This window comes from Procambarus clarkii, chromosome 32 (genome assembly GCF_040958095.1).
Source record: "Procambarus clarkii isolate CNS0578487 chromosome 32, FALCON_Pclarkii_2.0, whole genome shotgun sequence".
NCBI lineage: Eukaryota > Metazoa > Arthropoda > Malacostraca > Decapoda > Cambaridae > Procambarus > Procambarus clarkii.
The window spans coordinates 37,643,796-37,670,670 of record NC_091181.1 but is presented as its reverse complement, the minus strand read 5'-3'; the positions used below and the strand labels follow the sequence as shown (position 1 = coordinate 37,670,670).

General features: G+C 38.1%; 2 protein-coding genes and 1 long non-coding RNA gene across 4 annotated transcripts; 2 read left to right on the top strand and 1 right to left on the bottom strand.

Moving 5' to 3' along the window:
• Positions 1 to 750: 750 nt before the first annotated feature.
• LOC138370639 (uncharacterized) lies at positions 751 to 3,118 on the top strand. The gene is made up of 2 exons (XR_011230185.1): positions 751 to 904; positions 1,698 to 3,118. It is a non-coding gene; the product is annotated as an uncharacterized lncRNA (long non-coding RNA).
• A 2,906-nt stretch (positions 3,119 to 6,024) lies between these two features.
• On the top strand, positions 6,025 to 14,490 carry LOC138370636 (ribosome biogenesis protein SLX9 homolog). Its single transcript, XM_069335250.1, has 5 exons — positions 6,025 to 6,202; positions 6,975 to 7,151; positions 10,696 to 10,868; positions 11,566 to 11,770; positions 13,893 to 14,490. The coding sequence occupies exons 2-5, from the start codon at positions 7,003 to 7,005 to the stop codon at positions 14,011 to 14,013; spliced, it is 648 nt and encodes a 215-aa protein (XP_069191351.1). The 5' UTR covers positions 6,025 to 6,202; positions 6,975 to 7,002; the 3' UTR covers positions 14,014 to 14,490.
• Positions 14,491 to 15,663: 1,173 nt separating this feature from the next.
• On the bottom strand, positions 15,664 to 22,150 carry LOC138370637 (uncharacterized). Of its 2 annotated transcripts, none has more exons than XM_069335251.1 (5): positions 21,812 to 22,150; positions 20,618 to 20,728; positions 19,473 to 19,628; positions 16,967 to 17,075; positions 15,664 to 15,777 (listed from the first exon to the last, which is right to left on the bottom strand). In XM_069335251.1, exons 2-5 carry the CDS (start codon positions 20,726 to 20,728, stop codon positions 15,704 to 15,706), a joined length of 450 nt encoding a protein of 149 aa, XP_069191352.1. In that variant the 5' UTR covers positions 21,812 to 22,150; the 3' UTR covers positions 15,664 to 15,703. The 2 variants fall into 2 exon arrangements, with proteins under 2 accessions (XP_069191352.1, XP_069191353.1); XM_069335252.1 differs by lacking the exon at positions 21,812 to 22,150 and adding an exon at positions 21,512 to 21,667.
• Positions 22,151 to 26,875: the final 4,725 nt, after the last annotated feature.

Sequence of the window (26,875 nt, the reverse complement as noted above, 5' to 3'; positions counted from 1 at the left end):
CACTCGCATACATACTCTCAATAATAATAATAATAATATATAATAATAATAATAATAATAATAATAATATTATTATTATTATTATTATTATTATTATTATTATTATTATTATTATTATTATTATTATTATTATTATTATTATTATTAGGAATTTTAACTGTTATGGTTTTTGCTGACAGTTCTTGTGACAACCGTAACCCTTGGCTGACAGTTCTTGTGACAACCGTAACCCTTGGCTGACATTCTTGTGACAGTTCATCGAGCCTAGATCAACAGCTGACATCACATACAATGACAAGAGTCAGCGGCTGACAGTCCATTTGACGACCGCGCCCTTCAGCTAATAACACAATGATGACCCTAATCAGCCGATGACGTTACACTGGACGATCTTAACCAGCCGAAGACGTTACACTGGACGACCTTAACCAGCTGATGACGTTACATTGGACGACCTTAACCAGCTGATGACGTTACATTGGATGACCTTAACCAGCTGATGACGTTACATTGGACGACCTTAACCAACCGATGACGTTACATTGGACGACCTTAACCAGCCGATGACGTTACACTGGACGACCTTAACCAGCCGATGACGTTGCACTGGACGACCTTAACCAGCTGATGACCTAGTACTGGACGACCTTAACCAGTGGATGACAGCACATAACAAGTACACAGTACCGACCATCGTCTGGCCTACGAAACTCTCTACACTTGGTACTCTGAAGGCACGTATTGGTCGGCAGGTGCTGAGTGGATGCGCGCACGAGAAGGCGTACTCAGACGAGTACTGGGAGTGCTACGTGCGCCACATGGCCACCACGGCCTACCACGCCGCCGGCACCTGCAGGATGGGACCGCCCTCGGACCCCCTGGCCGTCGTCGACCACAGGCTCAGGTGAGACTCTTGGGGTCATGGTCGCTGCTGTGGGACACTGCGACGATGCTACGGGTTGGGATGAGTGGGTCTTCACGCCCTCAGGTCTTGAGGGGGTCTTCAGCAGCGGGAAGTCATGAGCGGAAGCGATAATAGATGATAGTTTATAATTAGAATAAATGTAAAAGAAGATTTCATGTGGGGAGACTTAGTAATCAGTGAACGAAGAGTCCGGTATAAAATAATATTTGGTGCAATAAGTAATGGTAATGTCTTCTTACAGACATAATAACATAGGATAAAAACCTACACGTGTGTTTGTGAGATTTATGTAAAGCATTTACACCGAGTCTTTAGCACTCTCCTGAGTACTGAAGGGCTCACCATAGCCCTTGCTACTTGGAACTTTTTGTTCCAGGTAGCGAATCTTAAACAGCAAACAACATCCTGAGTACTTTGTCATTATTATTATTAACATCTTTATTGACAAAATTAATTACAATTTTGCCTAATCTGAGGAATTTGATAGTCTTATTAAAGTGAAGATAATGCTGGTATTCACTGTCACTGGTATTCACAGGACAGAGGATCATACATAAGACAATAGGTCTAAACTGTAGGCTGAAGCACAAATATATATCATGGTTACAATCAATGTTTTAATATATGGATATGGTCTGAGTGTGTGGTTAGGACGAGACTTGCATCTCAACGTCTAATGAGCTCAGTAGACGTTGAGATATTAGAGAGAGCGACTGGAGTGTAGTGAGATGATAAGGAGGGTGTTGAAGGCGTGTTGTTGTGTCGTACACAGGCTGCGAGGCGTGTCTGGAGTGCGGGTGGTGGACACCTCCATCATGCCACTCGTGGTCTCCGCCAACACCAACGCCGCCACCATCATGATCGCCGAGAAGGCCGCCGACCACGTCAAGCAGGACTGGGGCGTCCCCGGGTCATAGAACTCATGCCCGCCATATTTTTTTACGATTGTTTACGATTTATTTTTGTGATTGTAATTTTTGCACCGTGTGTTTTTATTGCTAAAACACAAGATTTCCTATTTATACTTTGTTGTACCAGGGTTTGATTGTCGCAGGAGGACAGAAACGTCATGGAGAACGTTTCCTTCCATCCGATGTCTTTGTTTACCTAACTAATTTTAATTTGTATCTTCATAAAGGAAATGTTCCCAACCATTTCTGTCCCGCCCAGGAATCCAACCTGAGATCCCTGATTGTGAGCCGATGGCGAAGCCAATTGTACTACGAGACCCGAGGGTTTTCCAAGTGTCGAAATTATGAGTTAATGGCGAACAGAAAATACCTGAATTTCCTTGTCAGTGATCATACTATCATGCAAGAGGAGCCACACATCTATGGTTCATCCAATAAACAAGTATCTCTGGGAATTCTCATTATCTGCCGATGTAGACCTGACCAAATGTAAACTGTGTCAACAAAATTATTCGCACACCCTCCGTCACTATGCGATGGAGCGCGAAAAGATACGTGAATTCAGAGACAATTCTATAACCAATGTTCCAACGATGTGTAAATATTTCATTCAAAATGATCTGCTACCAAAAATTTTAGCCAAATATCCCCAGTTTGCTAACTGTAGGTAGTAACTAAGTGAATGTAACCTATCCACCGCTGCCCACTGGATGGGGGGCGGTGTGCAGGACAAACATATCAATTGTGACACTAACTCTCCACATATGTCAGTTGCTTAATTTAGAAACTGTACTTGTGGTCGATCTCGAACCCATTGTTGATGTGACGAATTATGCTGAATTTTGTAACTAGCTCATCAAGATTGTAAGTTGTTTAGCTAAATTAATTGTGTGGTTCAGTCCCTGAGCCTATTATGTGCCTCTGTAACCCTTTCACTACCACCCACAAGATGAGTATGGGATGCATAATAAATGAACTAAACTAACTAGTGTTACGGAAACCCATCCAGTTACTGGCCAGACCTAACAGTGTTTAATCTGGTTGACCGAACGAGGCGATTAACATACATAACAATGGTTGCATGTAAAATTAACACTATTCTCAGTCAGATTTACATATTTTCTGGGAATGACATAGTAGCAATTTCACTCCATTGGATTCTCTTGTTAAATATATATAAAGATTAGTAATAGAATTTACTAATTTTCACTCGCATGTGAAATAGTATTTTATAAAGTGTACTGTGTTCGTAAATTTTTATCGAATAAAAATTACCAAACCATATTGTACTTTTCTTATCTGTTACTATGTCCAAACTCTGGAGAAAGTATCAAATCCACCTGAAGGAACCACCTAGAGATATGAGATATACAAAAGGGAATTAAATTCACCTTCCCAGGAAATCAGATCAGCCAAAAGCAGCTATGAAAGAAAATTTCCTCAGAACATTAAGAAATATACCAAGTTTTTGTATGCCTATAAGAAGTAATCCCAAGACAAAAGCCTCGGCAGGCCCCGTAAAAGATTAGACCAACCAAGTTATAATTGACGATAAAATGGCAGCCAACACTGAGTAAATACGTCAATGTATCAGGAAGGATGGTATTAAACAAATAGTGAAACTCTAGCCAAATAAATCCCCAAGGCCAGACGAAGTGTTTGCCAGGGTGCTAAAAGAATGCAAAGAGGAGCTATGCGAGCCGTTGTTTACCATATTTAATAAATCATTAGTCAGGCAGAGTGCTAGAGTCGTGGAAGGTTGCTAATGTGGTACCAATTTTCAAGAAAGGAGCTAGATCACTTGCGTCAAACTATTGGCCAAATAGCTTAACGTCTATTGTGGGAAAGCTGTTTGAATCGATAATTGCAAATACCATTCGTCTTCACTATGAAAAACATAGATTAATAAATGATTCACAACGTGATTTTACTAATGGCCGTTCATGTTTAACAAATTTGCTATCATTTTATTCCAGGATAGTTGAGGCAGTTGATAGTGGTAAGGTTTGTGATGTTGTATACCTTGACTTTAGCAAAGTTTTTGATACAGGGCCACATGAAAGATTGATTAAAAAGATGTGGTCCCGGGTTCGATCCCGGGCGCCGGCGAGAAACAATGGGCAGAGTTTCTTTCACCCTATGCCCCCTGTTACCTAGCAGTAAAATAGGTACCTGGGTGTTAGTCAGCTGCCGCGGACTGCTTCCTGGGGGTGGAAGCCTGGTCGAGGACCGGGCGCGGGGACACTAAAGCCCCGAAATCATCTCAAGATAACCAAGATAATATAAAAAATAATAATATAAATAATATAAGAAATTGGATAAGTTTAGTTTTAGGAAAGACCTGGGTAAATATTGGTTCGGTAACAGGGTTGTTGATTGGTGGAACCAATGACCGCGTAACGTAATAGAAGTAGGATCCCTTGATTATTTCAAGCGTAGGTTAGATATATATTATAAATGAGATTGGGTGGATATAAGTAGGAGCTGCCTCGTGTGGGCCAATATGCCTTCTGCAGTTACCTTCATTCTTATGTTTATATATAATAAGGATGGAATTGAACTTACATAGTATTGGGGGATAGAGTTCTTGAGAAAAATGTAGCTTAGGCGATTAGACTTATGGGAGGTGGGGGAGCTAATGAATTAATCCAATTAGGTCAATTGGTGGGAAGAAATTAGTTTTAGTTTAGTTTATTTATTATGCACCCCATATCCTTCCTGTGGGTAGTGGAAAGGGTTACAGAGGCACATAATGGACTGAGGAACTGAACCCCCAAAATTCATTTAGCTAAGCAAGTAATAGTCTTGATGAGCTAGTTACAAAATTCAGTGTACATCGTCACATTAACAATGGGCTCGATACCGACCACAAGTACAGTCTCTAAATTAAGCAATTGTTTTACCCGAGGGCTACTAACACTTTAGCGGCCTCGAAGGAAACCGGCGGCTTATCAAAGGTCCCCCAATTTATCCTGTGATCTTTTCCAATTGGATTTTAAAATATAACAGTTTTGGCATTTACGTCTTCGGCGGGTAGGTTTTCCAATGTTTTATAACCCTATGGGTGTAAAAGCATCTCCTGTAAGTCCTATACTGTGACTTGTTGAGCTTGAAACTATTGCTCCTTGTTTGTGTTACATCTAACCTTTTGCAGACGTTGTCCGCATTAACATCCTCCAAATTGTTCAGTATTTTAAAAGCTTCGATGAGATCCGCCCTGTCATGTCTGGTTTGCAGAGCTGTTAGCCCAGTGGCCCTCAACTGTTCCTGGTATGAGAGTTCACTTAGCTCTGGAATGATTTTTGTTGCCCGATGTTGCACTTTCTCTAGAACGTCCTTCTTAGTGTCCTTCTGAAGATGATGTCTCCATGCGTGGATACAGTAATCCAAATGTGGGCGCATCAGAGATTTATACAATTGAATCACTACCTGCTTTTCCTTAAAGTCAAAGGTACGTTTGATTATTCCAAGTGTTTGGTAAGTTTTTTGACTGTTACTCCTACCTGTTGTTCAACTTTCAGTGAATGTTGGATTTTGACTCCAAGGTCCTTTTCTTCATCAATTTGCTGCAATGAAATGTTATTAATTTGGTAGTTGTGCAATGGGTTGCTATTCGCCATATGCAAAGTCTTGCATTTATCGATATTAAAAAGCATTTACCAGTCTACTGAACATTTGTGGAGTTCATGTAGATTTCTTTGTTAGGCTTCAATATCATTTTCATTTCCCACTTTACCATAGATCATTGTGTCATCTGCAAATTTGATGATATGGTTTGTAATATTCTCATCTGTCATTGATGTATATGACAAAAGGGGTTGGCCCCACATATGTCAGTTGCTTAATTTAGAACCTGTACTTGAGGTCGATCTCGAACCCATTGTTGATGTGACGACTTATATTGAATTTTGTAACTAGCTCATCAAGATTGTAACTTGCCTAGCTAAATGAATTGTGGGGTTCAGTCCTTGAGCCCATTATGTGCCTCTGTAACCCTTTCCACTACCGCCCACAAGATGGGTATGGGGTGCATAATAAATGAACTAAACAAACTAACCTCGTCGAATCATATTAATAACACCATTATAATTGTGTATTGTGCTCTACATATATTACTCTGAAAACCGTACCAATCGCTAAATAACAAAATTGGGCTACTTTAGTTACAAATTCGCCACCTTTAGTCCCTCAAGTGGCCACTGTGAGCCAGAGAACACGTTGCCACAACAACAGTCGCTGGCAGGACCCGCCTCGGGCAGCATCCCATCCTCCTCAACCTGATATAACAACAACAAACTAGTCGCCACACCATCCCCTGCCACACCACAACAACCACAGTAGCGTTGCATATAACACACACAATTAGGTGAGTACAGTGATGAGCATTGCCATACCACACCTATACAGTGATACATGCCACACTAACCACAGTGACGAGCCACACCACATCAACCATAGTAACGAGCTACACCACACCAACCACAGTGACGAGCCACGCCACACCAACCACAGTGATAAGCCACCCCACACCACAGCAACCACAGTGATGAGCCACCCCACACCAAACCACACCAACAACAGTGACGAGCCACACCACACCAACCACAGTGATGAGCCACCCCACACCAAACCACACCAACAACAGTGACGAGCCACACCACACCAACCACAGTGATGAGCCACCCCACACCACACCAACAACAGTGACGAGCCACACCACACCAACCACAGTGATGAGCCACCCCACACCACACCACACCAACAACAGTGACGAGCCACACCACACCAACCACAGTGATGAGCCACCCCACACCACACCAACCACAGTGACAAGCCACACCACACCAACCACAATGACAAGTCACGTTAAGGATTGGTGACCATTTATCTTTCTATGCTAAGGGTTCAAACCCTCGCCAATATCAGTCATATGCAGAGGTGAAAGGGATACATAATCCAGCTACACCAGGGAGTTGGATTTCGGTATCTGTTGGGAAGACATATTCATCGTGTGCTTTTGCAGTTCCATTCAGTTATTAAAGTTTCATTTAAGTGTATATTCCCTAAAATTATAATAATTATGCTCATTAATTTAGCAAGAATTTAATATTAATCCACATTTCTTTATTCCCTTTCAGGAAATTACATTAATCAAACTTTCTCAACATGGGTAAAGTAAAAAGACTTAGACAGAAGTTCCATACTAGTTTGGCAAAGGAAAGAAAAAGCAAAGAAAGCAATGATCTTCCTGCTCCAGGGATTTTACAGTTGGTGCCTATGGTTAAGAAAATTGAAAGTGATGAAGCCACTGCCAGGTACAATATACTATACAATTAAACATGTAACTGCTGCAAGTTACAGGTTTAGTTTTCCTTATGTAATCATAATGGAATGGGGAAGAAAAGGTGCCCGACCACTTGGAAGGTCGGGGATTGAACGCCGACCTGCAAGAAGCGAGACTGTTGCTCTACTATTCAGACCAAGTGGTTGGGCACCATTCTTTTCCCCCCATCCTATTCCAAATCCTTATCCTTTCCAATTGTTATATAGTCATAATGGCTTGGTGCTTTCTCCTGATAATTCCTGGGGTCAGAAATTGCCATTAAAATAATTTTTATAATAAAATGTGTAGAACATTGGTATGCTAAAATGTATTGGTGTTGCTAATATTAAATTCTTAGAACTACAAAACACAGTCTTTGCTGTTATTACACTGTATACACACATTAAATATAACTACATTTTTTATGCACCACTAAGCAGGTGTGGTGTTTTCATAATCCAAGCATAACATAGTGCCAGTCAGTTGGCAGTGGCACCTGACAAAGTAATGTGCCTCTAAATATACTATGCACAATGCTACTATTTTTATCAGAATCTTAGGCCATTAAATATTGAATATAAATAATTTTCCACAAGTTAATTTTCTAAAAGAACATGAGGTACCGTTTCATGATGCATACACTCTAAGCTGCGGATCTACCTTGCGCTGTGAACATCATGACCAGCATTGGGTTCACTGATATGAGTACTGTACATAGTATTTATCACTTCTATGATCTGTGACATTATCATCATTAAATAATTGCACTTCCTTATTTCATCATTAAGTGATGCAATGGACATGAGCTGCAGAGCAGTACTTTTGAGTTGCTGCATGCACTACTCATGGCCAGGGGCACTACTCATGGTCGTGCTCTCTACTGAAGCCCTCGCACCGAGGAGAGGTGCCCTCAATTTTTTTCCAAGATGGCATCTGTTTACTGGAGGCCTCAGGAAGCAGATTTGAGCTACATGTACCTGCAGGAGTTTTTAAATCTTATGCAGTACAGTACTTTAAAACATTCCTGACTGTGTCGAGCAGTTTACGGATAATTGATGAGAACATCCCTGGTTGTGTCATGCAGTGAAGGGTTAATGAAGCTGGAAGTTGTTTGGAGGGGATAAGATAAAAATCATGAGTACAGTATCTGTATAGTATATTTCTTATTGCAAGTTTATGCATACAGTACAATACTTTAATTTGAAATTGCTGGGATACACTTTCCTGCTCAAAGGGGGGAGCATGGTTAATTCAATACACTAGCATCCTGGGGCTACCCGGATTCTGATTCGATTCCTGTCCTGGTCCAATGATTTTCGTAATGATTAACTATGCATTGGTCAGGTTGCTACAATTAGAAAGGCAATTAAATAGTTGTTTAGAAGTATGAATAAGAAGTACTGATAGTATTGAGCATGCTGCTAAGGCACTGGGCTACCTACCTAGTATTGTACGTACAAATTAAACAAAGAAAAGGAGAATTATTGGTCCATGCTGTCATGCCAAAAACTTTATTTAATACTACTTTACAGTACTTGCAGAACTACAAATATTCTGGGTTTTTTAAATACATTTTGTTATATGTGTACTTTTAGTTAATTATGATGTATTAAATTGCCTACATTGCCAGGGGCTAAATAAATGTATAGCCTGCACAAATGTGTATGTGGGCATATATGCATAATTGCATATATGTAGACATCTTTGACATTTGCATTTATCACTGAGATAACCTTAATCTATAAGAAAGGTCTTCATACATTCATACCCTAAATATATTTTACTAGCCAGTTTAATTCCCATCAGCACCTCATGATACATTTTCTATATATTCCAAAGCTTTATGCAGTTTAGGACCTCTTATCCAGTTTAGCCCCCTTTTATCCATGCTAACCCCTATCTATCCAGCTTAGCGATACAGTATGTACTTTACTGGTGCAAATTCTCCTTGCAATCCTGTCATCCAGCAGCAGTCTTGATATCAATCATAATATCTGCATATCTATACTGTACCTCCAAATATTTCTTGAATAACTAGTCTATACCTATACTGTAGTTTGTTATAGATGAACACACTTGTGGTGGAGCCTTAATTGATACAATAATCCATACACTAATATTTGAGCTGCTACTGATTGCTTAGGTTTTTTTTCAGCTGAACCTAGGATAGAACTGTAGGCCATTCAATAACTGTAGGTATGTGGTTTAGAATTAAGTGTTCTAATATGTAAAATATGCCTAAATAGGATCCTCCTTCATTTTAGGCACTAGGAAGTGGGTATGTCTAGTTTGTCTTGCACAACCCATCCTCGACTCGAGTCCATTACATTCAGTGGTCAACCCCACAGACGCATTCATAAATTTTAACATGCTGTTCATTCAAAACAGGAATTTTCTCAAATATAAATTAATATTATAATATATTAGCATATTGTGCATTTATAGGCATAGGTTAGGTTAGGTGTTTAGGTTCTGTTGGTGATTATTTCTATTTGTAGTACATTGGTGAAGCATTTACAGTGTTGCATTTCAAACAAAATTCGTCAGTGAAGCACTTGTTCTGGAACTGTTCGAACGTCATCAGTTGTGGGTCGTGTGTAAACTGTTTTTCATTCATAAACAGGGGGTTTAGCGGGTGAATGGAATCACTTTTGGGTCTTTGTTTGGAGGACGGGCTGCTTTGCAATAATCTGGTAAGGTTGGGTGTTCATTTCAGGATTCATTTACAGTCAGCCACGTGCTTTCCGAACCTCTCGGGATTGAGACTGAACGGATAACCTGTTGTGTTCTGATAAGTGGTTCATCATCCTGAAAAGCTAGGTGGAAAAAATTTACAATTTTGTTGCAGAAATTTGTCAGTGTTTTGTTTATACTCACCAATATAAGAAGTTCTGATCCACTTGTTAACTTGAAGATTATAATTGATGGAGCATTTTTATTTAGATAGAAAAGGTGGTGGTGGATGATGTTAATATTGGGTTGACTGAAGTGGAGAGTAATGGTGATGAGGTAACCTCAGCAGACTGCCTTTCACTATGTACAATGATGTACCTAATGCCATGGTAGAGTTTAAAGCTGCCGAGCCATCCATTAGTGTATGAACACTGCTCGAGTGGTGCTGTGTATGGTAACTTGGCAAACTAGTTCCATCTTTATTGCACATTTTTATTCAGACTGCCTGCCGCCCCACCAGTTATCCAAACTAACCCAAATCGGATAACAGGCATTTTTGGAAAAAAGGCGTTCGTAAATAACGTGGCTGACATCACACAAGCTCATTTTTCAGGTTTCATCCTCAGGGAGTTTCATCAGGGAGATGACTGGTATACAGTACTGTCCATATACCTGTTTTCATTAGCAAATTTCCACGTTAGTAGCTTTTGATGCAATTAGTGTAATTTTAAAAGGTTTATTTTGTAACATAACTCTTCAGACTCATATTGAAGTCTATATTTTCAATAAATTACAAAATACTGTAACTATTTAATATATATTTTTTCAAATGTAACTAATTTGCTATATTTTATTTTTTTCAGTGGTAACATGTTTGCAGGTTTACAGATCAAACTAGGGGAAACAGAGAACATGCCTGCCTCTAAAACTGTGGATACATCAGACACGCGTAGTATGACAAGTGTGTCCTCTAATAAGCAGAGTAGATGTACTAAGAAGGAAAGAAGAAGACAGAGACATGAGGAATTTATGCAAAGTAAGTTATACAGTAGTAAGATTGATAATATAATGGACTCTTAGAGGCATTACATAGCAAAGTTGGGGGGAAAAAAGGTGGTGAAGAGGACAGTCATGATCAGCTTAAAATAAATCATTATTAAGAGCATAGGTTAACCTATGAATACAGGTGCGTACCCTAAACAGCATACATTATGGTGTGAATTCGGGCACACACAATTTCATGGGCTGCCAAGCCAACACTGAATTCTTTGGCAAATGTTACATTATTTTACGTAAAAAGTCACACCTTTAAAAGTACTGCACTGTACAGTACTTTTACAGGCCTTTCCTATTGATATAATTTTGCTTGATCGCGCTTATTTAAGTCTAAATATTTGGAAAAATCCAGTCCTGATCAATACACTTAAAATAAAGGCATGTCAATGTGTGTGAGAACGTGGCCTCATTTCTTAAATCAGTAGCCTTTGCCCTTACATCCTAATTTGGCCCCCCTGGTACATCATCCTCACCATGGAGGTTCTTTATCCAGTTAGTTTCCCTGTGGCTGAAGTCACCATTTACAGTATTAATTTTGTTTCATTTGACAGTGTTATTGGTCTTCCTTATCTACATTCCCTTCACATTTTCCTCTACACTTCTGCCTCTCCACCCCAATGGAAAGGTGAATTTGGGAAATGTAAGTGATACTAATTTGTGTCATTATTTTCAAATAGAAATCGACGTCATCCGGGCTTCAGCAAAAGCCGAGAGGGAGCGCAAGAAGCGAGAGAAAACTGCCATTGTTGGGGATATGCATCCCTTGCTTAATGCTTTGCCCTCATTAGAAGAATTAATTGCTACTTCCACTAGTAAAACAGATGTGCAGGCATCAAAGAAAGTTAAAGGAACTAAGAAAGTGAAAGAAAGGCAAAAAGACTTGTAAGTAGATTACTATTTTTATTGCTATATTAAAAAAAATTATTACCACAAAAATAATAATTGTATAGTACATTTCATAAATATTAACTTGTTGCATGTTTTGAGTAATGAGGGGCTGATTAAAAGCATTGTTTTTTGTTCATGTTCAGTGTCTTCTTGTCACATATTTTATTTAAGAGTTGGACTGTTCAAAATCCAGATTACATTGTTTCAGATCCAGTCCAGATTTCCAAATAATTGCCCTTTTCTTGGAGAGTCCCTTGTGGCTCCCCAAGAAAATGTTTTCTTGGTGAACATGATTAATAATGAATTTTAATCATGTCTGCCACCACTGGGGAAGCTCCCATAAAGTCAGCGAAACAAAACAGACCATTGCTGGTTATAAGAAATATTGATACCTCAAAATCACTAAAAGAACTCTCCCAATAATGTTAACAAATAATCAGAACTTCTTGCCCCATCTTGTTTGTTGGGAGCAGGGAGGCAGACTGGGTCAGCTGGCTTCTTCACCCATAGTTCTGTGATGATGGAAAAAACCATCCTTGACTTCCTGGGGAAGGAAGGGTGGCCCACCCTCATCAAGTAGGTGGTGCTGCCACCTGTTGGTGGGCAGCCATAACTATTGGGTTAAATCTAGTATCTAAGGGAATCATTTGTGGACTCATTTGGCTGTTTCATTACACTGTACTTTACTTTCTGTGAACTTTGCAGTTGTCTGTATTTCTGTGCTTATTTTCGGAATGTTTTCTCAACTATGGTAATAACAATAATCCCCTGCTCTTTGTGCCCCTGTGAGGTTGGGGCCAGGTTCTTTAAAATATTTTGTTCTCTTTTTCATACGAGATCTATCTGTAGGTAGTTATCCCAGTCTGCCTCCCTCATCTCACCAAAAAAGGTGGGGCGAACGAGCTTATGATAAACGATGAATTTTTTATTGTTTGTTTACGTTGTTGGGAGAGTTTTTTTTTGGTGATTTAGAGGTATCAATATTTCTTATAACCAGCAGTGATCTGTTTTGTTTCACTGACTGTAGTTTCATGGAGCCACACTGTGCACCCCTAGAAATTAGGAATAATGAAAATATAAAATTCTAATAATTCAACATAGAACTTTGTACAACACTTGCTTAACTTTAAGACACATACTGCTAGGTGAATAGAGGCATCGGGAGTAAGGAAACGTGCACAAATGTCTTGTCCTGTATGGGAATTGAGAGATCTTCCAGTTGTAAGCTGACTGCACTGACTACTGCACTTGAAGTCGTGTATGTAAAATGCACGTAATATCTAACTTAATTTTACTGTAATTTAAAAAAAAATGCTGAAGAAAATACTCAAATGAGTTCAGAGATAAAAGACTAAGGTGTTTTATTAAACGCACTTATTTTTTTCTACAAGACAGTCCTCACAATTTTATCAAAGGTAGTACAGTACCGTTATCTATACCTGTATAGATAAAGGTACTATGCACTCACACCCACTCTTGCACATCAATAATTCTGAACCACTCACTCATCAAACATCTGCACATTATTTTAAATGAAGGCATTTTTGTAATGTACAGCTTTATCATATCTTTGAATGTGACTGTTTTTCTCACATCTTTCAGTTTATAAATCACATTTAATAAAACACACAGTTTTCCCAAAATGTGACTTCATTGTTATAAGTGTTGACTGTTCTTAGTTACCCTGTTCATTAAATATATACAGTAGAGTATGCACAAAATTATTGTTTTATCACTATTCATGTGAAAATTTGTAAAAACTGCCAGTCTTCAAAGACAGTATAATACATGAGTTTAGTGTTCATTTATTAAAGAAAGTAAAAATGTTGCTCCTCTTTGGTCTATCCTGGACCATTTGAAAGTCCCAAGTTTTTACTTGGTCAAGGATAGAGTGAAAGATCATGGTTTTTACTACTATAATGTGTAGGTTTAGTGTTCATTGTTCTTGCTGTACTGTATTTCAAATGTATGTTTTGTCCTGGGTTTATTATAAGGTCCCAGCATAATAATAAACACTGCCCCATTGCTTAGGCATTCTAGAGGAATATATGTTGTTAATTTTTTCTAAAGTACCATAGTTTGCTTTGGAATGCTAATAAATTTGTACTCCTTTCAGCATATCAGATGTACAAATGTTTATGGCAATACAAGAAGATCCAGTCTACAAAAATGACCCGTTTGGTGCAGTTAGTAAGGCGATTGAAAACAGAGTATTAAATGCGCAAGAAGATTCTTGATTGTGTATTGATTGCAGGAATTCAGTTAAGTGCTGAATACAATGCAAGTTGGGTGTGTGGGTTGGAGGAATTCACACAAAGAATATTTAAAGTTGTGAAATGAATTAATGTCATTTTTTGTTTTTAACTTTTTTGTATGTTGCTCTTCCCTTATCTCTGGAAATGACTTATCATTAAGTGAAAGTAGAAGTTGGGTTTGTAATGATAGTTAATTCAAACTTTTTCAAAATATTGTGTGCTCATAATCATGTTGAAAATTTGTGTCATCATATTCAAAAGGGACCATTAAAAAAAACAATTTTGCATAATGTTTTACGGGTAATTTTAAAATTTAAAAATCAAATCAAGCAAACCTTAATAATACTGCACTTTGATAATACTGTACTTTGTAAAATGTTGAAATATAATTTGTGATATTACCAATTTTACAAAATGTAAATTTGTTGGTTTATATTAAAGAGCTTTCATTTTAACAATGTTAAATTGTATTTATTTCTTACTGGCAATTTCTACTGGATACAAAGAATATAAATTGTTAGTACTTATTTTATTCACAGGAATTCCAAAGGATAAAAGTTTCAAGGATGTGATAAGATTATTGGATTTATAATACTGAATAATGACAGCCATTATAAGAGTACTGTACTAGTACCTGTACTGGGTAAAATTCAGACTCGCAATCTATAGTCTCTCACGTTGAAAATAGCAACTGCAGTCATTAGAATGTTCTGGTGTTTTGAGCAAATGACGACTGTAGGTGTTACAAAAATATTAAAGGATTAAGAAAAGCTGCTGGTGAAAGTACTGTAGTACTGGATATGAGAGATATGGTATGAATGACAGGGCCAAGACGATGAAATGTACATGTTAGTAGAATCCCTGGAAATTGTTTAAAAAAAAGGGGGGGGGTGGATGGTAGAAGCAGATAACCAGTAATTTGGAGTGGAACAATGCATGAGAGCGAGTGTGATTGATGGGTGCCTACTAATAGTCTCAGGAGACTATGGAGTTGTGCTCAGGTTGTCGGTCTGGAGTGGCCTCTCCAGAGTGCAAAGTCAGGGTAGGTTGATACAAGGGAGTTTTACCTTGAAGTTGGTAAAAAAAAAAAAAAAAAAGACACAGGGACTCCAACCCAGAGACCACTGTGGTCGGTGCCAGAGAAAAACCACCCCAGCAAGGGCAAGAACGACTAGCCTCCTAAAGCAGAGCTTGGGCCGCATGAGCCCCAGGAGGTGGATGTGCGAGCCCCGCACCTATGGGGTCCAGACAGAGATCGTCACAGCCCTCCTTTCACCCGAAGCCACCTTTTTTCATGACCCAGCAGAAAGAAGAGTAATAATTATTAATTACAACAATTATTATTATTATAACAAGAACCTCCTGGAAAAGCTGTGGCATCCTCCTGATGGGGAGCTCCTAGGAGGAAGTAGAGAATTGAGGCTATTTATAAATATAGCCATGAAGGCGAATACTTCAGAAAAGTATTATCATTGTGGATGTCGATATTAGCCAGGTCAGTATTCAAAGTGTATAATATATATATATATGAGAGAATATTTTATATGGAGATTTCTTAACTTGCATTACAAGTTTCAGTATTATTCAAATTATAAAAACACTATGTAGAATCAATAGATATTGTTTACAATGTGGAAAGTTAAACTTTATTATTACAGTACAGTACTCCTCCTCACTCCTCAAATTTGGTCTCCATGTCATCGTCGTCGTCGTCCTCCTCGTATACCTCGGAATCATTAAGCATTCCTGAAATATAAACAGAGCATTGAAAACCAAAGGAAAAATATAATTAAAAAAAAAATTATGCTAAAATTTAATCGAATGATGCACATAAAAATTAAAATTATGTGCATAAATTAGTAGTACGTGCAGTTGTTTTCATAATACAATATGTGAAAAAGCACAGCATAAATTTTTAAAAGATCCTCTAATCAGGCATGCCAAACTGAGGGTCCCCCCGAGGGCCATATGGATCACATTTGGGTTTCATGAAGGCTCTGAGTGTAGAATCCGATTGCATTTCTAATGGTTCTTTCTTCAGCCTTGGCAACATCAAAGGTGAATAATGTGGGCCACGTGCAGCCCGTGGGCCTCATGTTTGACATGCCTGCAGTTGTAAGTGGATGGTAAATACTTATTCTCAGAGTAACCAAGAAATTGTACGTCAATAAATTTTAGCTTTGCTGCTTTCGAGATGCGTTTGTGCTGTACTACAGTATCAGGGATTTTTTTTTTTTTAGCTGGTATCACATCTTGATTTAGAGCAGTGCTCTTGCACCAAAGCATCCATTTGGATTAAGCAATTCATTATAAATGCTGGTATTTATCATTACAGTATTTGATTTTTAGAATTTTAGTGCAAACTATAAACATAACAAATTATTTTGAAAAGATATAATAGAAAATTAGGGCTATGACAATAGCCTCTTTTTTTTAACTTTCCTATTAATCAAGCCCTACCTGTACCCAAACCTGCCATACTTAACCCTCAATATATACACTTACACTATATCACTGTTCTGAGGCAATTTCTCAGTCTTGCCACACACTAATTTATCATCACAAACCAGTGTTGACTGCTTCACCAAAATGTCAAATTAACATGCAATTTATTTTGCAGATATTTAAACCCTTTAATTCTTGAAGGGGTTGATATACTGGACATACACAAACTTCTAAATAAAGTCACCTCATCAACTGTAATACAGTAATATTCCCACATAGTAACAATGAATTTTGGAGGGTCGAACCTTGCAAAACATTTCCTTCATTTTCCTGTTCCGCAAGTGTTAAGTGAAAACCTATAAAAAGTGTGAAAGTTTCTTGCATTATTTACTGTCTACTGAGTTATGAATGGAATAAGAATAACCGATATATTTAAACAAATTTAAATAACAATATTATGTAATGCAATAAAGAACTATACTGTACTAACTTTGAATAAGAGGTGCAGCATCCAAGTTTAGAGTACTCTGGTTAATTTGAAGTTCATTCATGATTATATTTTGTACACCCGTTTCACGAGACATATTATTGAGAATCGTCTGTAAAAACAATGAACAAGATTATTACTACCGTACATAATAGCACGATAACTACATCATCCTCATCATCACTGCCCTACTTCTCACCTTCAAGGGGTAGTGATGTCAACACACAAGAGATAGGAAAGCAAATATAAAAATTAACATTAAAATATGGTTAGATCTTGGCTGATCGAGAGGGGGGCAATGTAGACCCATCCACATCAGTGTGGTGTAATGAATACAGGTGGTGCAGTGATTACAGAGCAATGTAATGGGCACAGGGATACAGGGGACCGAGATTTGGCTCTTTATGCCCAACTTTCTAGCCTTTTATACCTATACGCTTGTTTCATCCCTTGATGTTCAAGTTCTGATGGAAATTGTGGTTGCAAGATTGGTGGTGATGGTACAGGTGGGAATAATGGTGGTAACAGTGGTAATGATAATGGTGGTAGTGTCAATAATGATGCTACAGTAATGATACTGATATTGCAAATGGTAGTACTGTAGTGGAAGTGACAGTGATGATGGTAGTGATGGTGATGATAGTTTTGGTGGTAGTAATGGTGACAATGGTGTTACACTGGTAAATGTTGGGTGTGTAGGAATAATGATAAGTCATCTCTGCTATTGAGCTTCTTAAAAATAAAAAGTATACTCTGGGAGTGCTACTGCCATAAACTGAAGTCTAAGCATACAATTCAGAGCCTGAGGAAGTCTACAGGTCAGTGTGTGTGAAAAAAATAAATAGTAGTAGTTAGTAACAGTTGAGAGGTGGGCCGAAAGAGCAGAGCTCAGCCCCCGCAAGCACAACTAGTTGAATACTTGTATATGCTTACATCTTCAAGTAGGTCGTTAATATAAATTAGAAAGAATGATGGTCTCAAGGGACCTCGTTCTCCACTCTTCTCCAGCATGACACACTTTCTTCGACTATGACCCTTTGTTTCAAGCCAATATGCTAAATCATTCTCTATATATAATATGGGCCCCACAAATTTGGAAACAACAGAGTATCCCTTTGGGAAATAACAATAAAGATACAAAAACAAAAGATTAGATCAGATTACAATACTCTATACAATATTTATGTGAAATAATGATTGTAAACAGTGTTAAAGTATATATTTGAAATGCACTTTCAAACACACACCACCAATACAGGTTTAGGGATGGTAAATCTTGCCTCACACATTTAACAAGGCAACAAAACTTAAAGAGAAGGGTGGGCAGATTGTCAGAAAAGCTGGGCATTTATACTGTAAAACGTCTTTGACACAGTACCCCATAGAAGCTGATGCATGAGTTACAGAACCAGACAGGAGTAACAGGTCAGGTGCTCCATTGGATAAAGGAGTACCAAGGCAAAAGACAATAAGTTACTATGATGGGGGAGGGGTTATCTCTGAATGGCAAAATGTCACTAACAGTCCCACACAAACTGTCCCACTACACAGTTTCAAATGTAGATTTAATAGAGCTTAAATATGTGTAAATCATTCAGAACCTTGTATATAAGCATACATCCAAGCAATCCTGGAGTATGTGGCTCTGGCATGGAGTCCGTAGTACAAGATGAAATTGGAGAATGTTCAAAGGTATGTTACCTGACTAGTCACAGAACTACTTTGAGGTACGAGTTACAAAGAGAGACTACATGACTTGAACCTCACATCACTGGAAGACAGAAGCATTACGGGAGACTTGATTACCACATTCAAAATTATCAGGGGAACTGATAAGTTAGATAAAGAGACCATTTAGCACAGGTGGAAATAGGGTATCCAAATAATGAGTCAGAGACACTAGAACAAATTGTTTTGTTCAATGTCAGTAGTTAACAAATAGAATGCACTAGGCAGTGATGTGGTGGATGTAGACTCAATACACAGTTTCAAATGTAGATATGATAAGCCCAATAAGCTCAGGAACCTGTAAACCAGTTGATTGACAGCTAAGTGGCCGACCAGAGCCAACCTTTGTAACACAATTAGGTGAGTATATGGAAGTAACAAAATTAGCTTCTAAGTATGACTTTGTGAACACTCCTGACAAGCAAGGATTTTTCCAGTCCTTTATACTGTAACCTTCAATTATTTCTAAAGAAAATATATGTACATTCATTTTTTTTGTTTTCACCACAGAAGATGTAATTAATTCAGCAGTCCAAGGCTAAATTAGTTTATCTTCAGTCTCAATAGCCTTTCATAAAGATTTACTGACTGTACTCTATATCTTTCAGTGGCATTATCATTATTTACTCTTATCTATCTTCCCAAGAACAATATATCTTGAGAGGAGTCCATTTCTACAGCTTAACTCTTAATTTTATATGCCTTTATCAGCTCCCATTGCTTGTTTCTCATGATTAAAGCCATATTTCTCTTATTCTAAAAAGTACTGTACAGAACTAACCTGATTCACATCAGAGTTGTGGGGAGCATCTATTAGCGAATGATTGAGGGAATATGAGTGGGCCTCAATTGCTGATTCTAGTGGAGTATTGTTTCTTGACTTTAACTCAACATCTTGTATGTGGCCCAACTGGCTTCTTATAGTTAGCTCTTCTACCTGATAATATAAAGCAAACAGAAAAGAGAGGGTTAGATTATGAATATGTTTAGAAACTCCTGAAGCTTTGTGAAGCTGAAAAAAAGAAGATGAAAAAAAAGAGTATTGATGCGATCTGTCTTTCTCATATTGCATGTTATTTAAACAATTACCACTCTTCATTATCAAACTAAAATTAATAAGATGAAATAAGAAATGATATGTATACAGTACCATATATGGAGAGAATAAGATAGGACTTGTGTTATCGCATGGTCTGGAAAACCTTTTTACGTCAACATCAACATTTACATCAACAGTTTGAAGTTGTCTAGAGATAAAAAAAAAAAAAAAAAAAAAAAATCACTACATAGTCTTCACTGCTTGGTGCCTTCTTGTGACTTTTGTTAACTTAGGGAGAACAATCGAAGGAGGCTTGCTCAGAAATAAAGCATTAAAATGCTCATTTCTGAGAAAGCCTTAATTGCAATACTGTACTCACATTCTGACTCTTTTTGTTCCTGGCTTGCCCGAGTATGCTTGGATGGCCTGGGCTTTATGAAAGATCAGCTGGTCCCCTGAAGTTTTAGTGTGGCCTAACAACCTACTATTTGCAGTCAGATGATGACTAGTTAAAAAGCTTGCACAGCTTCAATTGCACTGATCTATTCCTTGGTGAAATAGCAAACAATAGATCAATGCAATCTATTGCATTGATAATCAGGAAAGTGCAATGCAATCAGGTAAGACTGATTTGCTCTCTACCCAAATGAAAAGTTACTTTTACAGTATTCATAATTGTTATATTTTTGTTCTCTATCCAAAACTTAACAGATATGGTCGGGTTACCTGAATACAGTATCATTACAGTATGAATTTATAAACAAATAAAAAATCACCATAAAACTTGAAATACTGAAGGTAGAGGGAAATGTCTTAAACCTCACCTGGAATGTATTTTCTGGTTGTATCCTAATAAAATAGTTTGTATTGCAATAAATAGAACTTACTTGGAGTCTGTTCAGGCTATTTCTATACATTTCAATTAATTCTCTTACAGCTACTTCTTCCTTCTTTAGAATCATCAATTCAGCTCTTCGCATTCGGTCTTTATTGGCCATCTGAAATTACAATAATTTTAACATTAATAAAGGCTCTTGATCAATATAAATTAAGCCTAGATGCATCCCCTATCACCTATCCCATTATATCCTGATAAAAATAATTTTATGATGTAACCTTAAACCATATGCCTGAAGAATTTTTTTTATTACAGTACTCATTAATTAATAAATTCATATATTTATACAAACAACATAGAGGATGGTGAAATTGGTTATATCAGTCTCAGATGATTAAATGGTACATTCTCACAAAGCTGCAACATTACTGTATAACCCATGTAGTGTATTATGAAGTAATTATCTACCTATTGTAGGCTGCATCTTGTAGATATATATATATATAGCTAAAATCCAATTTGCATTTTTAATGATTTTCCATAATTTGTGTTTTTAATAATTTTGCACATTTGGGAAATAACAAATTGAGAGTCGAGAAGTTGGTACATAGCTCTTGGACCTTGTCAGAGTATACCTGAAACTGGAGTCCATTTAGTTCATGAAACAGAAGTTTGCAAAGTTCCTCATTTTGCACAGCTAAACAATTTTTCCAATAAAATCCATAATCTTATTAGTTGATTATACTCTAACTTGTTTCCTAATTGTTTAAACTGAATATATTGTTAGGTTAGGTTGGATTAAGTTATGCTAAGATTAGGTTTAAATAACATGTCTGGCAAACCATCTTATATACAAGAGGAGCTACAACCAGTGACAACAGCACAGCCTCGCTCCTGTGTCAGGTAAGTCCACTACGGGCTCACCATAGCCCGTGCTACTTGCCCCGCTCCTGTGCCAGGTATGCTACGGGCTCACCATAGCCCGTGCTACTTGCCCCGCTCCTGTGCCAGGTATGCTACGGGCTCACCATAGCCCGTGCTACTTGGAACTTGTTCCGAGCAGCTGAATCTATAAACAAAACAACAGTGACAACAGTCCCATGCGACACTGCGCTTTTTGGACACAGGTCGTCCAGGTTTCCCTAAAAGCGCACAAAATTCCAATTTGGTAACAGTGTGACATTCATGATGGCTTCATGCTGTAATTGTTGTACTCTACACTGGAGTAATGATGAAACTGTACCTTAGAAGCGAAGGAAGTGGTTGACGTTTGAAGGAAGTGGATCACAGTACACTGCTCTTGCTTGACCACAGTCCGGATACAAGTCAGCTGGTACAGAACACGGATCACGCGCACACATATATATTTTTTTTACCATTTATTTATTTATATACAAGAAGGTCTGCCCGAGACGCTATGCGTGTTAGTGGCCTTACAAGAATGCAAAACTTTAATGCTCTATACTCTCATAAGCCCAATGTACCATCTTGTATAAATAAATAAATAAATAAAGGTACATTGGGTTTATGAGAGGACATAGCATTAATGTTTTTACATTCTTGTGAAGCCACTAGCACGCATAGCGTTTTCGGGCAGCATGACCATTTCGGACACAAAATTTGTACGTTCCGTATACAAATAATTGGGCAGTATTTAACCACAATATAATGCTATTAACAGCTAAAAGCTTCTACTTAGCATGTATATAGTTATGAAATGAAGCCAATTCACGCCAGTGTTAGTTTAGTTTAGTTCATTTATTATGCACCCCATACCCATCTCTTGGGCGGTTGTGGAAAAGGTAATGGAGCCCGGTCGGCCGAGCAGACAGCACGCTGGACTTGCGATCCTGTGGTCCCGGGTTCGATCCCTAGTTTACTTTGAAGATAATGTCTTTGAAGATAATGATCGCCGGCGAGAAAAATTGGGCAGAGTTTCTTTCACCCTATGCCCCTGTTACCTAGCAGTAAAATTAGGTACCTGGATGTTAGTCAGCTGTCACGGGCTGCTTCCTGGGGGTAGAGGACCGGGCCGCGGGGACACTAAAGTCCCGAAATCATCTCAAGAGGAAGGTTACAGATCAAAGTATGTTTATTGAGACAAGACAAAAATACACCTCAAAGAGATAGAGTAGCTCAGGCTATTTCTATCCCCTTCTACTTCAAGTCCCTCAAGGGGCGCACAAATTCAGTGAGTACAAATACACAAATCACAATACAAGAATCCCATTTAACATTACAGGTTAATATAGGAAGAACAGCATATAAGTGCAAAATTGGGGCAAAAACTCTTGGGCAAAATTCTTGTAGCTCCTAAGTATTCTGTCTATCATACCATTTTCAATAATTTGACACTAATACATAATGTTCTAAGGTGAGGGCGTGCGGCATACTACATAATTTACACTCATTATCTTTTTCACTGACATCAACACCGTATTGCCAGATATATTTGTATCCTAATCTTAATCACATGTAAATTGAATCCTTCCAAGTACACATTCCCCTACCATAGGTGAAGAACGAATTTGTATTTATTATTGCATAATTCTTACGTGTGTTACGTAAGAATTATGCACTATTTTCCATTCTCTTTACCATTTCGTCACCAACTTGGATCATCTTGTTTCTTGTTTTTATTTGTTTCAAATTTATCTGACATACAACATCAACAAGAGTTTTTTTTTTCCGTGGCTCTCTTCGCTATCTCATCAACTACCCCATTCAACAGTATTCCCACACGTGCAGGAATCCACATGAATCTTACTTTATATCCATTTTTTTTAATTTCTTAACATTCTCTCTACTCTCTATCACAATATTCTAGTAAACGGTCGTCTGCTATTTAAAGACTCCAACGCTCCTCTACTGTCAATAAAGAAGCAGGCCTTTTTACCACATTTGACTACTTCCTGTAATCCTGCTAATACATCTTGGAGTTCATCCTGCAGAGACATAGTCAGTTAAGCGGCGTCCAATAATAGTATCTACAGTGCCGATGTCAGTTTACTCCCTGATCAAGACTCCACATCCTGCCTTACCATCCCTAGCTACTGACCCATCGCAATATACATGTAGAGTGTTTTCTGTAGGTAATTTTCTAATTATACAATCATATGTTGACCTTAGCTCTCCTATCTCATACATACTTTTTTTCTTTTGCAAGGGATTAATTACTACATCTACATTACAATCCTCCCACGGTGGTGTGAATTGTCTCTAAGGCAGAGCAATACATTATGTAATAACATCATACTTTATAACATTAGAACATAAGATACTCATATATGTTCTCTTCTTTATCATTGTTCATTACTTCCCACCTTTTGAACTGAGAGGATTAATTCATTAGCTCCCCCACCTCTCATTAATCTAATGGCAGAGGCTACATATAAATTATCTCTGAAATTCTATCCCCAATGCTCTTCAGATTCAACTCAATCCTCATTATCTCAATCACAGCATTTCTTGGGCAGCCTAAGATAATTCTCATGGCTTCATTTTGTACCTTCTCCAACTTGCCCATCCTACCTTTACCAAAACAAGAAATGACAGATGCAGCATAATCAATAAGGGATCTTACAGTACTCAAGAATATCATTCGTAGCACAGGGACTCCCACTCCCTTTCCACAGCATGCAAGGCCTTCAGAGGTTGTAATCTCTTCCGACATTGATCCAACAGTCTGTTCATCTCAGCATCCAAACTCTCATGGGGTATATCCAACATATATGCCTAAATATTTATATATATCCGCACTCTACTTTCATACATGATTAATAATAAAACTACCTTTGCCCTATCCGTCACATTCCATGCGATACGAGAGTACCTTATAGACTTCCTCCCAACACTAACATTTTTGCTTTCTCCTCACTTGCACAACAATTACTAACATCGAAGGTAATAATCTATTTTCTTTTTTATTTCTGTATTCCGTTATACATTTGTTTCAACATTTGTCACTACAGAAGGTAGCGAGAAATCACTAGTAGTCACCGCTAACACTACTAGAAAGGGCATTTTCCTAACTATCCTCAATCATCGATACGTCATGCTCTTCCTTACTTTCTTCTACGCACGTTTCACTTTTCATTTCACGTCCTGTTTCACCACCATCTTCACCCCGTCTACTCCCCATAGCTAATTTTTCTAATGCCTCAATCATCTTGTCTAATTTTCTTTAGATATTCCAATATTTGAGTACCAACTTCCGACTTCACTATAGTGTCCTGAACCTTATCTCCACAAGATTTCATTTGTTCAACTGCATTATCTACTTTCCCTAGTCTTAATTGCTTCCGTTCCTTTCTCCCACACATTGTTCATAGGGGCTGTCGTTGGCTTCCGGCTGTTTCCTCTATGTTCCTACTGTACAATCTTTTCCTTCGAGGATACATCTATACACAGAAATCACAATAGCGAGATGCATCAAATGAACAAAAAGGCAGCGTCTGGGATGCTCTCGGACAAAGGTTCGAATCCTCGTTACGGCCCTTTTGGATTTGTTTAGGATACATCTATATTCTGCTTGTAGGACCCGTCTTGGAGTCTCTCAGATGAGGCTTCATGGGGCATAGATCGGAACCAGCATTGTGGCTGCCTCGACAATTGCAACAAGATGGGACGAATTTTTCACCTTTTTCAATCTTGACTCTACACTCTCGCAGGTCGTGTTTCTTACCCCAATACCGACACCTGGGGTCAAACTGGCATTTCCAAGCCAAATGTCCCCAACGAGAACACTTCATGCATAATATGGGCTCCTCAATATATTTTGCAACTTTCCTGTAGCCTAGTCCTTGCACAAAAAGTCTTTCTAGAGCCTCATTCTTTACCAAGGCAACAACCTGGCTGTATAAATTACCCGAATAAACATTTGAATTTGAATATGCATGCAACTCCCCTCATCCATTGTCCACAATTTGTTCATTTGATGCATCATGCTATTGTGATTTCTGTGTGTAACAATGATTTTTTTTTAACTGGGAGCAATGTACAGAATTATTAGCACAGATGTTGCTGAATTCAACTCTAACCTTAGAAATCTAATAATAACAAAGAAACATTTATTTATTTACTGTATTTATATACAAGAAGGTACACTGGGTTTGTGAGAGTACATAACATTGGTGTTCTTACATTCTTGTAAAGCCACTGACACGCATAGCGTTTCGGGCAGTAAAGATGCATGTCTTCAGTACTAATATTGGAGTGGGTAGCACAAGATAAAGTGTGAGTTAGAAGCACAAAGAAACTATGAGGATGAAATTAGGTACTTTTTGGTTTTTATATTTGAATAAATCATAGGTTGGACAATTTTGTAATTCATTAGGGAGTGAGTTCCATTGACTGGGCCCTTTTATTTGCATAAAGTGTTTGCACAGATTTAGTGTGACTGGATATCAAAGAGATTTATTTCTGGTGTGGTGCTCTTGGGTTCCCTTACATCTACAGAGGAAAAGTTTCAGATCAGGATTAGCAAGTAGGAACAAGATTTTGTACATGTAAATAGCACAAGAGAATGTGTGGAATGAGTGTATGTTTATCATATTTAGGGATTTAAACAGAGGGGATGAGTGTTGTCTGAGGACAGTTTGTTATAGTTCTGATAGCGGATTTTTGCTGGGTGATGATGGGTTTGATGTAATTTGCAGTAGTTGAACCCCACGCACAGATACCGTATGTAAGATAGGGACAGATTAGCGATTAGCAAGTTAATTCCACATAACTTACCCTAAGAACACCACATTCCTAGTTCTACACTAATCCCATGTGCACTAACCAGGGAGGAGTAGAAATAGCCTAAGCTACTCTACCCCTTTGAGATGTATTTTTTTTCTTGTCTCAATAAACATACTTGAACTTGAATGAGCACTAATTACAACTGATACTTCTTCCCAAGAGTTCCAGGAATCACTCAGGACCTCTGAAAAGTGACCAGCAAAATTATGGTCAACTTATGGCCTAATCAAGTGAAGCGCTAATATAAGCCGTCAATGACGGAGCTGCTTCAGTCTAACTGCAACAGTGGTTCAGTGACAAACGCTCTGTATATACTTCGAAACTTCAACACCATTGACATTCACCCAATAACAGTCGACACGTCTAGTTTCTGCTCTCACAAGACGATACAACCTCTCTGCTACCCCGCCCGCATTTAGCTTTATGGACAGCTTCAAAAGGTCAGATGTAAAACAAAGAGCAACGGTTTCAAGTTAAACATGCCACAATGTAGGATAGAAAACATAAGCTGTTTTTATCACCCACAGGGCTATAAACCAGAAACTCGCTGAAGCCGTAAATG